This window comes from Tetrao urogallus (genome assembly GCF_951394365.1).
Source record: "Tetrao urogallus genome assembly, chromosome: 11".
Taxonomy (NCBI): Eukaryota; Metazoa; Chordata; class Aves; order Galliformes; family Phasianidae; genus Tetrao; species Tetrao urogallus.
Genome location: NC_136824.1, coordinates 18,180,960 through 18,193,856, shown reverse-complemented (window position 1 = coordinate 18,193,856; position 12,897 = coordinate 18,180,960). Strand labels below are relative to the sequence as shown.

At 54.0% G+C, this 12,897-nt stretch overlaps 2 protein-coding genes across 2 annotated transcripts; one reads left to right on the top strand and one right to left on the bottom strand.

Moving 5' to 3' along the window:
• Positions 1–4,469: 4,469 nt before the first annotated feature.
• On the bottom strand, positions 4,470–7,298 carry SCAMP5 (secretory carrier membrane protein 5; the record flags this gene model as incomplete). The annotated part of the gene is made up of 7 exons (XM_079540813.1): positions 4,470–4,664; positions 4,743–4,860; positions 5,182–5,283; positions 5,500–5,656; positions 6,433–6,561; positions 6,643–6,704; positions 7,096–7,298. 7 exons carry the CDS (start codon positions 7,296–7,298, stop codon positions 4,470–4,472), a joined length of 966 nt encoding a protein of 321 aa, XP_079396939.1.
• A 3,287-nt stretch (positions 7,299–10,585) lies between these two features.
• On the top strand, positions 10,586–11,197 carry RPP25 (ribonuclease P/MRP subunit p25; the record flags this gene model as incomplete). The annotated part of the gene is made up of 1 exon (XM_079540791.1): positions 10,586–11,197. The coding sequence occupies one exon, from the start codon at positions 10,586–10,588 to the stop codon at positions 11,195–11,197; it is 612 nt and encodes a 203-aa protein (XP_079396917.1).
• Between the last annotated feature and the right edge of the window lie 1,700 nt (positions 11,198–12,897).

The window sequence follows — 12,897 nt, the reverse complement described above, 5'->3', positions numbered from 1 at the left end:
CCCTTGCCAAAAAAAGCCACCAAGTGAAAACACCTCCCAAGGAATGCGAAGGTCAGAACTGCTCACCCAGCAGTGCCAAAGGTACTGATAGGCTGAAGTGGCTGCTTTTGAGGGTGCATGGTGAGCAGGGATGATTCACGATGGTCTTTGGTCACTCCTGAGCCACCACCATGCTGACAAATTGCCAGTGATAAATCACTCAGCATTATTCTGGCAAAGAAAAGCATCCTGCCCAGAGAAGGTGTCGATGCTCCATTCATGGAGGTGTTCAAGGCCAGGCTGGGTGGAGCATGGGGTGAATGGATCCAGTGCCTGATTTAGTGGCTGGCAACCCTGCCCACAGCAGCAGCATCAGAACTGGATGAGGCCCATTCCAACTAAGCCCTTCTATGACTTCTCTGCATAATCAATGCAAACATCTCTGTTTAAGAAGTCTCAAACTAGCAAATAAATTCTAAGAAGTCTCAAACTAGCAAACAAATTCATTTCTTGAAAAGACCTGAAAACTGTACTTTAGTGACAGCATTACACTGAGATTCAGTGAAGTTAACTTCCTTGTTATTCATGGAAGTTACTTAGCAGTATTTTGGGAAGAATGGAGGAAGGAAGTGACATTTACACTGCCTTTACTTTAGGTGTCAGCTCGTTAGCCAGATTCCATCTAGACAGTCAAGCCTTTGGCCATTCCCTGTAGTCATCCAGAACTGAGTTTAATATCAGATCCTTCACAGAGCAACTGCAGGAGTTACACAGAGCCTGACCTCACCGAGCAGCTGAGATTCGCCAGCACAAAGATCCTTGCTGACTGCATCCACCTATTAGCTGCAGCACAGCAGGGGCCACGTATCCTTCCTCCGCACTCTGCTGAGAATTAACACGTTGTGCTCAGTTCTTTGCGGCTGTAAAAAGAAAAGCAGGAAGGTCAGGAGCATGACTTCAGCTTCAGCTTCCAGCACTGCTTATTACCAGGAGCCATTAATAAGGCGAACACAGCATGCATAATGCTAGGCAAGGTGTTTCAGTACTACAGCAATACATGCTTCCTGCACCTAATCAAAGTGAAAGCTGTCACACACTGCTCAGAGATGAGCACTTCCATACACTTCCTCCACAATTACTAAACAATTAATTAACCAGAGCATCTCCCCCATGAATTCTGGGAAATAAGACGTAACAGGCATGCAGCAGAAAGGACTGTGAGCAACAGAAGGGTCAACCCTTCCTCTTACCGAACCACAGTTCTGGGGAACGAACCGAGAACCACCACAAAGGCAAACAGCTCGCAGGCCTCCTTCACTATTCAATCAGTTCCACAACTCTGAGAAACGCCTCTGAGGCAGAGAACGGGACGGAGGAGTCCAGCAGGCAAAGCAGAAAGGGTTACGGTGGTGCGGGATAGGCGGGCTCTGCCCCGCGGCCTAGCTGAGGCCTAGCGAGAACCCGGCCCCCACACGGCTCGCGCGTCGCTTAGCAACGGGGCGGGCGGCGAAAAGCACACTGGGAAATTGAGTTCTTCGTAGAGACGCGGGGTGTTCGCGCATGCGCGCTGCTGACGGCGGAAGGGTGGTGCTGAGGCCCGGCCTGGCCTTGCGGGCCTGCCCGGAAGTGGGATTTACGCCAATAAAGCCTGGCGGCTCAGCGGCTCGCCTCAACCACCCCCCACGCAAAGCTCGGTTGGTGGCGTGATGTGCAGCACACACGGCCCTGTTCTCCCACCCCACAGAGCAATGAGGTCACACGTCATCCCCTCAGCGCCCGCAGGGATCCCGGCTCGGGGGTCGTGTGTGAAGCATTTCTGAGAGGAAATGGCCATAAAAACAGACACGGGGTGGAAACGAAGCAGAGGAGCCAGCGGGGAGCAAGCAGGCGCTCCTTGGAGCCTGAGGCAGAGCTGGGCACTGCGTGGCAGGCAACACAGCCCCCTGCATTTCTCATGTGTGGCTTATGAGGGGCATCTTCTGACGGCTGGGGAAGGAGAGACAGCGAGGGGCTCACAGAATCACAGAATGGCCAGGGTTGGAAGGGACCTCAAGGATCACGAAGCTCCAACCCCCTGCCACATGCGGGGCCACCAACCCCCACATTTCACAGCAGCCCTGGCTGCCCAGGGCTCCATCCAACCTGGCCTTGAACACCTCCAGGGATGTACGGGGCATCACAGCCTCTCTGGGCAGCTGTTCCAGCACCTCCCCCTCTCATAGTAAAGAACTTCTCCCCGACATCCAACCTCAATCTTCCCTCCCTCAACTTCAAACCATTTCCCCTCGTCCTGCTGTTATCTGCCCTTCCAAAGAGTTGATTCCCCTCCTGTTTGTAGGCTCCCTTTAGGTACTGAAGGCTGCACTGAGGTCACCCCGCAGCCTTCTTTTCTCCAGGCTTAACAAGCCCAGCTCCCTCAGCCTGTCTTTGTAGGGGAGGTGCTCCAGTCCTCTCATCATCTTTGTGGCTCTCCTCTGGACCCTCTCCAACAGCCCTCTGTCAACCCCATAACGGGGCTGCTGATGGAACAGAATGGCTGCAGGCAGTGAGTGGGATCCTGCCCAGCTCCACAGGATCAGTGTTTGGGCGGTGAGCATCACGCTCGCACAGAGGACACAGCAGAGAGCAGGGTTAGGTGCTGAAGCAATGTCTGTTAGTTACAGCTCGTTACAGTTATTGTTTATGCGGCTTAATAGAAGGTGAAGTCACTTCATTCATCATTTTGCAGACATGGATGACAGAGCACGTGATTTGGCAGAGTAAGTTTTAGGCTAGCTAGAAATGAATTGCACAATATTTAAACCTGATTAAGTACATAATAGGCTCAGCAAAGGATTACTTTTCTCCTTACAGTTTATACATATATATACACACACATACACGCAGACAGGCGTTTCATCATTAGCTGCATTTTAGTCTTGTCAAGAGACAACTGCCTACTGCCAAACGGCTGAAGCGATATCCTTAGCAAGGAAACTATTCTTGGTGTGCTTGGCTGGGAAAAAAAATAAATAAATTCAAGTTTGGTGCAATTCCCATGGGCAAGTTTCACATCCTGGCACTGCTGCACAGATGCCAGCATCTTTGCTGTGACACCTGTGGGGCAGGTGGAACGGGAGCAGAGAGGCTGCGTTCCCTTTGGGCTGCTTTTCTATGACTTAGAGGAAAAACGGCCTGTTTAAAGTGCATGTAGAGTCTGAAAAGCATCTCTGAGCAGGAGCTTTCCTTCCTCCTGCCCTGCGCTGCCCATCTGCTCCCATTTACAAATGGCACTCTGCTGCCTTCTACTAACCTGCAAGACCCTTGCTGGAAGCCCAGCCTCCCCAAAGGGGGCAAGATTTTGGGGCTGGTGGACCAGGAGACCTCATCCTTGCACGGGAGCTCAATGGAGCTGTGCAGCTAGGCTTCTCCACATTTTATAGGAGCAGGAGCAAGAAGGAATTACTCCCACCAGCCCAGAGCTTCCACAAGGAGCTGCAAGCTAGCATGTGCCCCAAAAACTAACAGAGACACATCTCAGGCTTGCTGTTTCCAGAACCAGCGGGGTTAATTGCACAAGATTTGACCAAGAATAGGTCCTGCAAGAAATACTCCGCCAGTTTTAGAGTTTCAAAACAGAAGCCTTTAGAAAACAGGTTCAGGAAGCAAAGTCACACCCCACGGGGAAAACCTGTCCTGACTTCCCTACACACACACACACACACACACACACAACGTGCCACAGCTCTCATCCACAGCCACGCCAAAACAATACTGCAAAATGTAAACTACACATTTACAACACCACGCACTGAGAGAAGGTGGAGATCCTGAGCCAGGGGGTGGGTTAGGAATCTCTTGGCTTCCAGCATGTCAACAGCAGGACTGAAGGTTTTTTCCTCCTCTCTTTCTTTCTTTCTTTTTTTTATCTGCTAAGTCAGCCTTTTTTTAATGGCTAAAATAGCCACCTGCTGATTAGAAAGTAGAAAAGGAGAATTCCCAGGATTGCTTGCCCTTGCTGAGACACTGACAAATGGCTGGACACTACCAAGTGAAAGAAAACTCACATCAGAAACCTGTAGTTCAGCTCTTATTTAGAGGAGATGGGTGCTGGTCACTATTTTTTAATCTTTCCCTTTTGGGGGGGCTTTTGGCTGATGTAGTTCTAACACACCTATCACCACAGTAATAATAAACCACCACCGTGCACTATTTCACAGGGAAAAGAAGAATACAGGAACATACACGTACTACCACAATGAGAATCCTGCTGGTCAACTCACAGCCTCTCCAACATGAGAAATAAAAGAGGGAGAAAAGAAGAGCTCAAGGTGCTGACGGGCAAAAGGAAAAAAAGAAAAGACAGATCCAGTTACAAAGAACAGGGAAAGAAAATTATGGTACACTCCAGCTTTCTGAAACAGCTGCAGGAACTCAGCTCAGCCTTCTTCCTCCTCCTCCTCCTCCTCCTTCCCCCCCAGTGCTTCTTCCCGAGGCCGCAGCCCCGCCGCTCACATCTCATTGGAGTAGGTGTAGTTGGGGGTGGCCGAGTACTGCGTCTCATGCTGCATCATGGCCCCCTGTGCAGCCCCCATGGCTGCGTTCTGAGCTGCCTGCTGCACGTGTGGGTTCTTCCAGGCTCCCGTGGTCCACTCCTCCTGCGCTTTGCTGAAGCTCCCACCACTCCCCCGGTAGAACTTGTGCACCTGGAGCGGAGAGAGGGGTGAGATGAGGAAAAAATCCACCCGACGACCCCCCTCCCTGCCTCTGTCCCAACACTGTACCATAGTGAGGGCGATGAAGGAGAAGACCGCCATTCCTGTGAACAGGATGGTGGGGATCAGCATCACCACAGCCGACCCCACATTGGTCCCAAAGAAGGAGATTGCTGCAATCCAGCCGCTGCAAGGAGACCGAAGCCAGCGATCAGCATTCCTCCTGACTCTTGCCTCCAGTTTCCCCAAGGAGAGAAGCTACCCATGATGTTAGGACACCCCTCCAGTTTCCCCAAGGAGAGAAGCTACCCATGATGTTAGGACACCCCTCCAGTTTCCCCAAGGAGAGAAGCTACCCATGATGTTAGGACACCCCTCCAGTTTCCCCAAGGAGAGAAGCTACCCATGATGTTAGGACACCGAGGGGCGGCTTGCTCTCTTTGCTCTTCTCCATCCCAAAACCACCTCCCCATTGAGCTCATCTTCGTGCCCACCGCACGGTCCTCACCAGACACCCCAGCCAGGAATCCCCACGGCCTGGATGATGCTGATCACCAGCTGGGCCATGAAGGTGAAGAAGAAGGCCATGAAGCTGAAGGAGCTGTCTGTCCTGCAAGAGAGGGCTCTGTCAGTTCCTGCACCTCCATCCCTGCTGCTCTACCCCCATCCAGTGCCAAACAGCCTCATGGTGAGGATTAAAAAGTACAGCTAGAAGGCTGGGCAGGGAGAGCAGAAATCCCCAACTATTCAGACAGTGCCCCAAAGCTAAGCACTGCGTACAAGTTTTAAAAAACCGTGAAAGCCAAGCTCAGGTGTGACCACTTACTTGAAAGCTTTGTAAATAGGTCTAAACCAGCAGACATAGGAGCAGGGCGTAAAGAGAATGAGCCAGAGAATTGCCAGTCCCAAATTAACAGCTCCACCGCCTCCAATCAGCCATGCGAGGCAGCCAACGAGATTCACCGCCAAGGTGATGCTGTTCACTGCAAACATACACACACACACACACAGAGGGAGCGGAGTAGCGCACGCGAGGAGGGCGGCACGATCCCAAAACCCTGCAGCAGGTCTGACACCCCCGCTCCCCCCCGAGCTCCTCATCCTGTGCTGATAAAACGCTCCAGATGGAGCTGCATGGAAGTGTATCCCAGAAACTAGTAAAGCAGCCGTTGGGAATTTAATGTCCCAAAACAGCTTCTGTAGGGAAACACGGTTATATATATACATATTTTTTTCCTCTTTTGTGGAAAAGTGACAGGAGGCATGCGGAGGATGTTAGAGAGATCCGGGCAGCTGAAGAGGTTAGAGAAGAGCAGTGGCTCTCAGCATGGAGCACGGCACGCAGAAGCATGCAAAGAAGAACAGGCAAAACTCCAGGAGGGATCCAGCCCATGTGACCAGCTTGGACATGGGGCATTTGGGAACCAACAGAGGGGCTGTGAGGAGTTCAGGTCCATGAGGAACGCCCCTTGATGTCAAAGACACTCAGAGAGCCTTTGCTGGTGGCAAATCCTCCACCAAAGCTGTTCCAGTGCCTGATTTAGCAGTTGGCAACCCTGCTCACAGCAAAGGGGTTGGAACTGAATGAACTTTATGGTCCCTTCCAACCCAAATTCTATGATTCTGCAATTCTACGAAATCCGGGGCTTGCTGCAGCCCTACCCCATCCCCAGTGGGTTTGGGCACAAAGGTCTGGAGGGGGACAAGGCACACCACCCCTGTTTGACTCGTGCTGAGCACACGGCCAACCCCGACTCACGCATCCAGAGGTAGTAGAGCCGCTTGGCCATGGTGCGGTGCTGCGGTGGGATCTCAGCATCGAAGTCCTGGTAGAAACATGGCTTCAAGGGGATGAAGCGGGGCAGCGGAGGGAAGTTGTTGGCTTTTTCTGCAACAAGAATTCCCGTTAATGAGGGGCGGTGAGCGGAAAACAACACAAGCCCCCCCCCCGCCCCTAGATTACCCGTACCTGCCATGCTGGCACGCTCTCTGCCTCCCCGCTCTGCAGAGATGAGGGAAAGCAGCCGGGAGCTGCGTCAGAGCTGGAGGGAAGGAAGAAGACACAGACGGAGGCGCTGAGGGGAGTGCGGCTGCACCCCAGCTGTCCCCATTCCCCAAACCCTCCTCCCCCCACCTCGGCCTCAGCACAGGGCCCGGCTTAGCGCGGACACCTGGCTCAATCCCGGCTCCTGCCCCGCTTAACGCCCTGCCGATTAGCACAGGCTCCAGCCGCGGGGTTCGGCCCACGCACAGCAGCGGGGCTCCTTCAGCTCCGTCCCCGCAGGGAAACGGCCTCACCGGGACGCGAAAACCCACGGAAAGCGCGGGGACACCCAGGCGGCGCGTCCCCCATTGGCTTCCAGCGGCCTCCCGGGCCTTCCCCGCGCTGCACGACAGCCCCCACCCGCCCCGCGGCCGTCACGATCGGGTCCCCACGCACAGCACCGGCCCCACGCCTCGCTTCGCGGGTGGCGGCGGCCGCCCGGCGCCGCTCTTGCCGCAGCGGCCGCGCTCTCGCGAGACTACGCCGTCTCCCGCCCGCCCCACCAACGGGGCCGCCTTCCAGATCTCGCGAGAGCGGCTGGAACTGTCCAGGGTCCTGATGCCGCCGGGCGGGGAGCGCATTGGGCACGGGGTCCTATAGGGGATGGAAAGCAGATCTCTGGGGCTGAGAACACTACATAGGTAGTGGGAGATCCCCTATGGGGTACGGGGGCAGTAAGCTCCACGTGGGGCAGGAGAGACTCCCAGTGAAGGAGTTGGACATACTCCATATGGTCGAGGTGACCTTTGGGGAATGGAGAAAGGGAGAACAGCCCATAGGGTGTAGGAAGCTCTATACGGGTCAAGGGAAGCTCTGTATGGGGCACAGTAAACTCCATATGGTTCGAGGCAGACCCTCTACGGGGCAAGAGTTTGGCAGGGTCCACATGGGGCAAGAGAAGTCCTCTATGGAATATGATAAGCTCTGTATTGGGCACAGGAGACCATCTATAGGAAAAGATATAGCAGGCTCCATACGGGTCTGGGGACAGTCTCGATGGGGTGCATGTATTGTAGACACTACACGTGGCAAGGGAGATCCTCCACGGGCAAGAGTTCAACAGCTACCTTATGGGGGAGAGCCTCTATAGGGGTTAAGTTCTGTATGCATTAAGCATTAACCTTATGTAGGTCATGACTACGGTGAAATCCATACGTAACAAGGGAGACCCTCCATGAAGTGTGTATATAACAATTAGCATATGAGAGAAGAGAAATCCTATATGCAGCAGAGAGGACTCCCTGTAGGGTAGGAGTCTGGCACTGTTCAGGGAAATGAGACTTTAGGGCAGGAATGTGATAAGAGCCATATTGTTCAGGGGTTCTTGGGGGTTCAGGGGTTCCTGGCTGCCTGTACCGAGGACCCTGCAGGTCCCACCAGCAAGCTGAAGTTTAGGGAACCCTGCATCCACTTCTATCACATCCTGCTGTGCTCCAGCTCATCTTCAAGGTTTTGGAGACAAAGGTAATGGCATCGGGGTGGATAAGTGGCAACTAGATTAACATATCACCAAGACTCAGTATCCCACCAGCAGTTCCTGAGGACCTCTACAAAATGAGAGGTCTCCAAAACCAAGGTGGAGCCTCCATGCAGGCCAGTTCCAAAGGGGACAAGTCCTTACATCTGAAGGCCAATAACGGTCTCCTGCAGCTCAGCTGGTACTGAATCCCAGGGAAAGGCAAGCTCAAGCACAGCCCTCCATTTCCAATGAGGCAAGCAGATGTCTCCATAAAACAGCCTGCTTGAAAATAACCTTGCCTTACACTCAAATCAAATCTCTTCCCCAACATTATTGCCTGGAAACCAGCTTCATGTCACTGCCACAGCGCTTGCACGTGTGCCAGAAACAGTGCTGCATCAAGCCAACCCCTTTGGGAGCATCATTATGGGGGAAAACAGTGCTGCTGACGCCTTCAGAGCATCAGGGCATGACCACATGTAATTGGGTTGCTGCAGCTCTGAGGCACCTCTGGTTACAAACAGTGAGAAGGGCATATGCTCCTCACAGCCATAGAGGATAAGTAGGACACCAAGGATGACAGCACAACTAGCAGGGCAGAAACCTCATTACCCAGAGGTAAGCTTCATACCTGAGCTGAGGGCAGTGATCAAGCCCAACCATGCGCCCAGATCAGCCGGCACACCTCTAGCAAATCTACACTCTCAAGGTCAAGCCATAAAGTAAGCATAGCAGCCAGGGCCAGTAGTAGCTAAGCAGCTCTCCAATCAATCCATAGGTTGAGGTCCATATGAGTAGCACCAGAAACAAGCATAGATATCATTAAACTGGAGAACCAACTCACAGAAAATCCCGAATTAGAGAGGAAAGCTATAAAGCTGAGCTTAAATAGGGCTGTGGGACAAAGGTTGTGGCTGAGGTGCCCAGGTGGGGCTGATCAGGATCCTGGGGCGCCCCAATTATTCCTCTTGCTCGTTGTTCAACCTTTGCAAAGGGGTTTGCCCCACTGAAGGGCTTTCAGTGGGGAGCCAGATGTTCCCAGGGCCGGGGCACAGGCTCTCACTCAGGGATGTCACTGGCATGGGTGGCGTCCCACGTGCAATGTGACAAGCACCTGAGACCTGAGCCACCCCGATGTGACGCAGAGATGGATGGAGACTTTCCTCATATCGCATGCTTCAACTTTCCGAACTGCTCCCACATTCAGCAGATGAAAGAAAATATAGCGAGGGCAGGTGGAGGGCAGGGGCTCATGTTACTGCTGCTCCAGCTTTCACCATCTCTCTTTTCTGTTTTAACCAATTCCCTGTATTTTTCACCCAGTGCTTTTATCCCCTCAGCCCTGCTTTTGTCCCTCTCCCATCCTGCCGCTCCTCAGCTTGGAATAACTGCTGTTGTCCTCCAGCAAACACACTGACAGGGTAATGAATGGCTTCAGATGGTAATTAGCGATGGAGCTGCTAATAACGCGATTCATTTCCATTTTAAGTGCTGCAGAACGCCGCAAAAAAATGGACCACGGGTGGCAGGATTTGATCCCATAGCGCAGTTTTCCTCCCTGCTGCGTGAATGGTTGTTGAAATCCTTTCTTGTTATTTTCCTATGGGTTTTAGCATCTTTTGGAGGCAGTGTTTTCCCACGGAGGCTTCAATCCATTTCAACCACGCCATTGGCCCTGCCTCAGTTTCTCCCCTTGGTGCCAGGACCCCGGGATGTCCCAACAGTGGAACCCTCGCTGCATTGGGGTGGCAGGAATGGGGCTGGCCGATCCATTCATTTATTCATGGATTTTGCAAGCCCTATTCGGGGTGAAAATAATCCCGGGTCCTCCAGAGGCCGATAAGATTTGGCAGCAAGGCAATACTCGGCATCTCTTTCCACTGTGCAATGATCCGGAGGCTGGGGTGGGGGGGGGGGACAGGGGACAACTGCTGCTGTTTGCGGGCAGCTTGGTGTCCTTGAGAGAAGGGACGAGGTTCTCTTTAAGGGGGCAGGACTTGGGGAGCATCACGAAGCCAGGAGAGAGCTTCTCCCTCTGCCCACCCAGGGATGGAGGCAGCAGCAGGGTGCTGGGATGGGAGGCTGAGCGAGGGGAGGAGGAGGAGGAGGAGGGGAGGGAGGGGAGAGAGAGGGGGAGGATCTGCTAATTACACAGAACAGCTCTGGGGGCTGCTGAAGTCCAGAATGAAGCAAAGAGCGGCAGAAGCAAGCGCTGCAGACGGAACAGAGGAGCCTGAGCATTGCCGAGAGCTGCAGCTGGCAGCGAGCAGGGGCACCCAGGGGATCCTACAGCTCTGGCCTGACCCGGGGACAGCCAGCACCAGGACGAGGAGAGGGAAAGGGGCTGAGGGTCCTGAGGACGTGACGGTGGAGCTGGAGCGAGACAGCGGGGGCTGTGTGGGGTGAGGGATGGCGGCCAAGCCCGTTGCCCAGTCTGGGATGGAGAACTTCCGAAAGGTCAGGACGTCGGAGGAGGAGAGCCCCTTGCCCTTCCCCGACTTGCCCCCAGGTGTGGTGGAGATGAAAGTGAAGGAGGGCAGCAAGATCAGGAACCTGATGAGCTTCGCCATGGCTCAGATGGAGCTGAAGGGCAGCCGGCAGATTGTCTTCAGCGGCTGCGGCAGAGCAGTCACCAAAACCATCACCTGCGTGGAGATCATGAAGAGAAAGCTGGGGGGTCTTCACCAGGTCACCAAGGTACGCTACAAAACCTTGCTGGAGGTCTGGGAGAACCGGGACCCGCTGCCCGGCGGTGCAGCACAGAATCTGACCGTCCACAAGAACGTCCCTTCCATCTGCATCCTGCTCTCCCGTGACCCCCTGGACCCCAACCAGACGGGCTACCAACCCCCTGAGCCCAGAGAGGCAGGAGAAGACCCCTCGAGCTCCTCAGCCAAGGGGCTGAAGCGGCCCCCACCGCCTGCCCATGAGGAACTGCTGCCCAAGAAGCTGCAGGTAGCGGGAGCCGGCAGCCTGCAGGGCTCGGGGACAAGAGACAGCCAGACGAATGGCCACTACTGACCCTATTTTATGCTCACAGGAGAGTCTGGGGGGCTACTGACCCCATGCAGAGCACATCCTTGTACCCCCCACTAATGAAGGGGGGCTGCGGTGTGTAGGTCTGTGGGAAAACCTCCCCTCTCCTAACTTTTCCTTCCTTTTGCCTGGTGCTGCGTGCAGGTGTAGGGAGCCACTCATGCCTCCTGCCAGCCCTGCTAAATAGCCCCCGGCACAGCAGCTCTCCAGGACTCGCACAGAAGCATCCTTTGGATTCTCCCCAGATTGGGAAAGGCAGCTGCATGCCGCCGCTCCACATCGGGATGTCTCAGCCAGCAGCAAAGAGCCCAAAGCCCATCGGAGTAACACCTTCATTATCAAAACCACTGCAATTAACCCCAGAGAGGAGCTGTCAGATTTATTAATGCTGGGATCCACGCCTCGTGGCTCCTGTGATTCATCCTGAATAGCACAAACAAGCAGATGGGTCCTGCTCCCTCTCACCCAGCTCCCTGCTTTGTCTCTGTCCTTCCTTTCTGCTCTGGCATCGTTTCTATTTTGTGCTTTGCTCTGAAATACCCGAAGCTGATCCTTCCTCTTCCAGAACCGCTGCAGCCTGAGAGCCAAGGAAACAAGCCCCGGAGCACTGTCGTTCATTTCAATAGCAGCCCCCAAAGAACAGAAATGGAAATAACTCCTCTTCCCACATCATATATTCAGGTTTTTCCTCTCCCAGAGGTGTTTGCAGCCATGGTGAAAGCATGATGACGAGGGATGGAGGCAATGGGGAGCATCAGGTGGATCATCTCCAACGTGCTGGACGGATGCTGGGATGAAGGGGAGCTTTGTAGGTTTGGCTGTGGAGCATTTGCTATGGGCTGGCTCTCCAGAAAGCCCTTCGGAGCGAAACGTCTGCTTTTTCTATGGGTAAAAGGAAACAAACGGAAAATAAAAGCTCTTTAGAAATAGTTGAAGTATGTCTATGGGGAAATGCGGGGGGGGGGATCGTCTTTGCCAGTGGCCATGGCACAGATGGGCACAGTGAGGGTGGGACTGTGGCTGCTGCTGAGCCAGAACAGGGGGACCTTGGCCAAATCCTGCCTCTTGGGGATGAGGAATCAGGGCCAGCTTCTCTGCATGCCCTGGCAGCTGCCTGGCCCCTGCCGACATGGCAGAGCCTGGCAAAGCCCCCTATGGAGCTCCATCTGCCCCATGTCAGCCCCTTGCCAGCACATGGAGACCGGGGCGATGCAGAGATGGGTTGTGGGAGGCCAACTGAACCTAAATCCACCTGGGTCCCCTGCCCAAGCAGGATAGATTCAGTTGGCTCTAGAGAGCGCAGCCTTAGGATGGGGTCAGTAGGCATCGCTGCTTTGCCAAAGGCTGGCTTGGAAAGTGCTTTTTTTGGCTGGGAGAAGGAATGGAAGGAGACCAGGGGAGCGAGAAAGAGGAGGAAGGGGGGGCTGGTTTGGCAATGACCTTGTTATCTCCCTCAGCAGGCAGCTGCTCCTCCGGGCCGGAAGCTTGTGCTTATCTGCCCTGCCACAGATTGATTCATTTCACTTATCTGCCACCATGTAATTGAACGTTAATTTCCAATTGTTTTCTTCTTTTTGTGGGGGCTTTATTCCCAGAAAGGTTTTATTCCCAGAAAGTGGCATAAGAATTGGAGGGGACTGAACAGACCCCAGAATCAAATTCGTCCACATCTCAGCGGTGCTGGG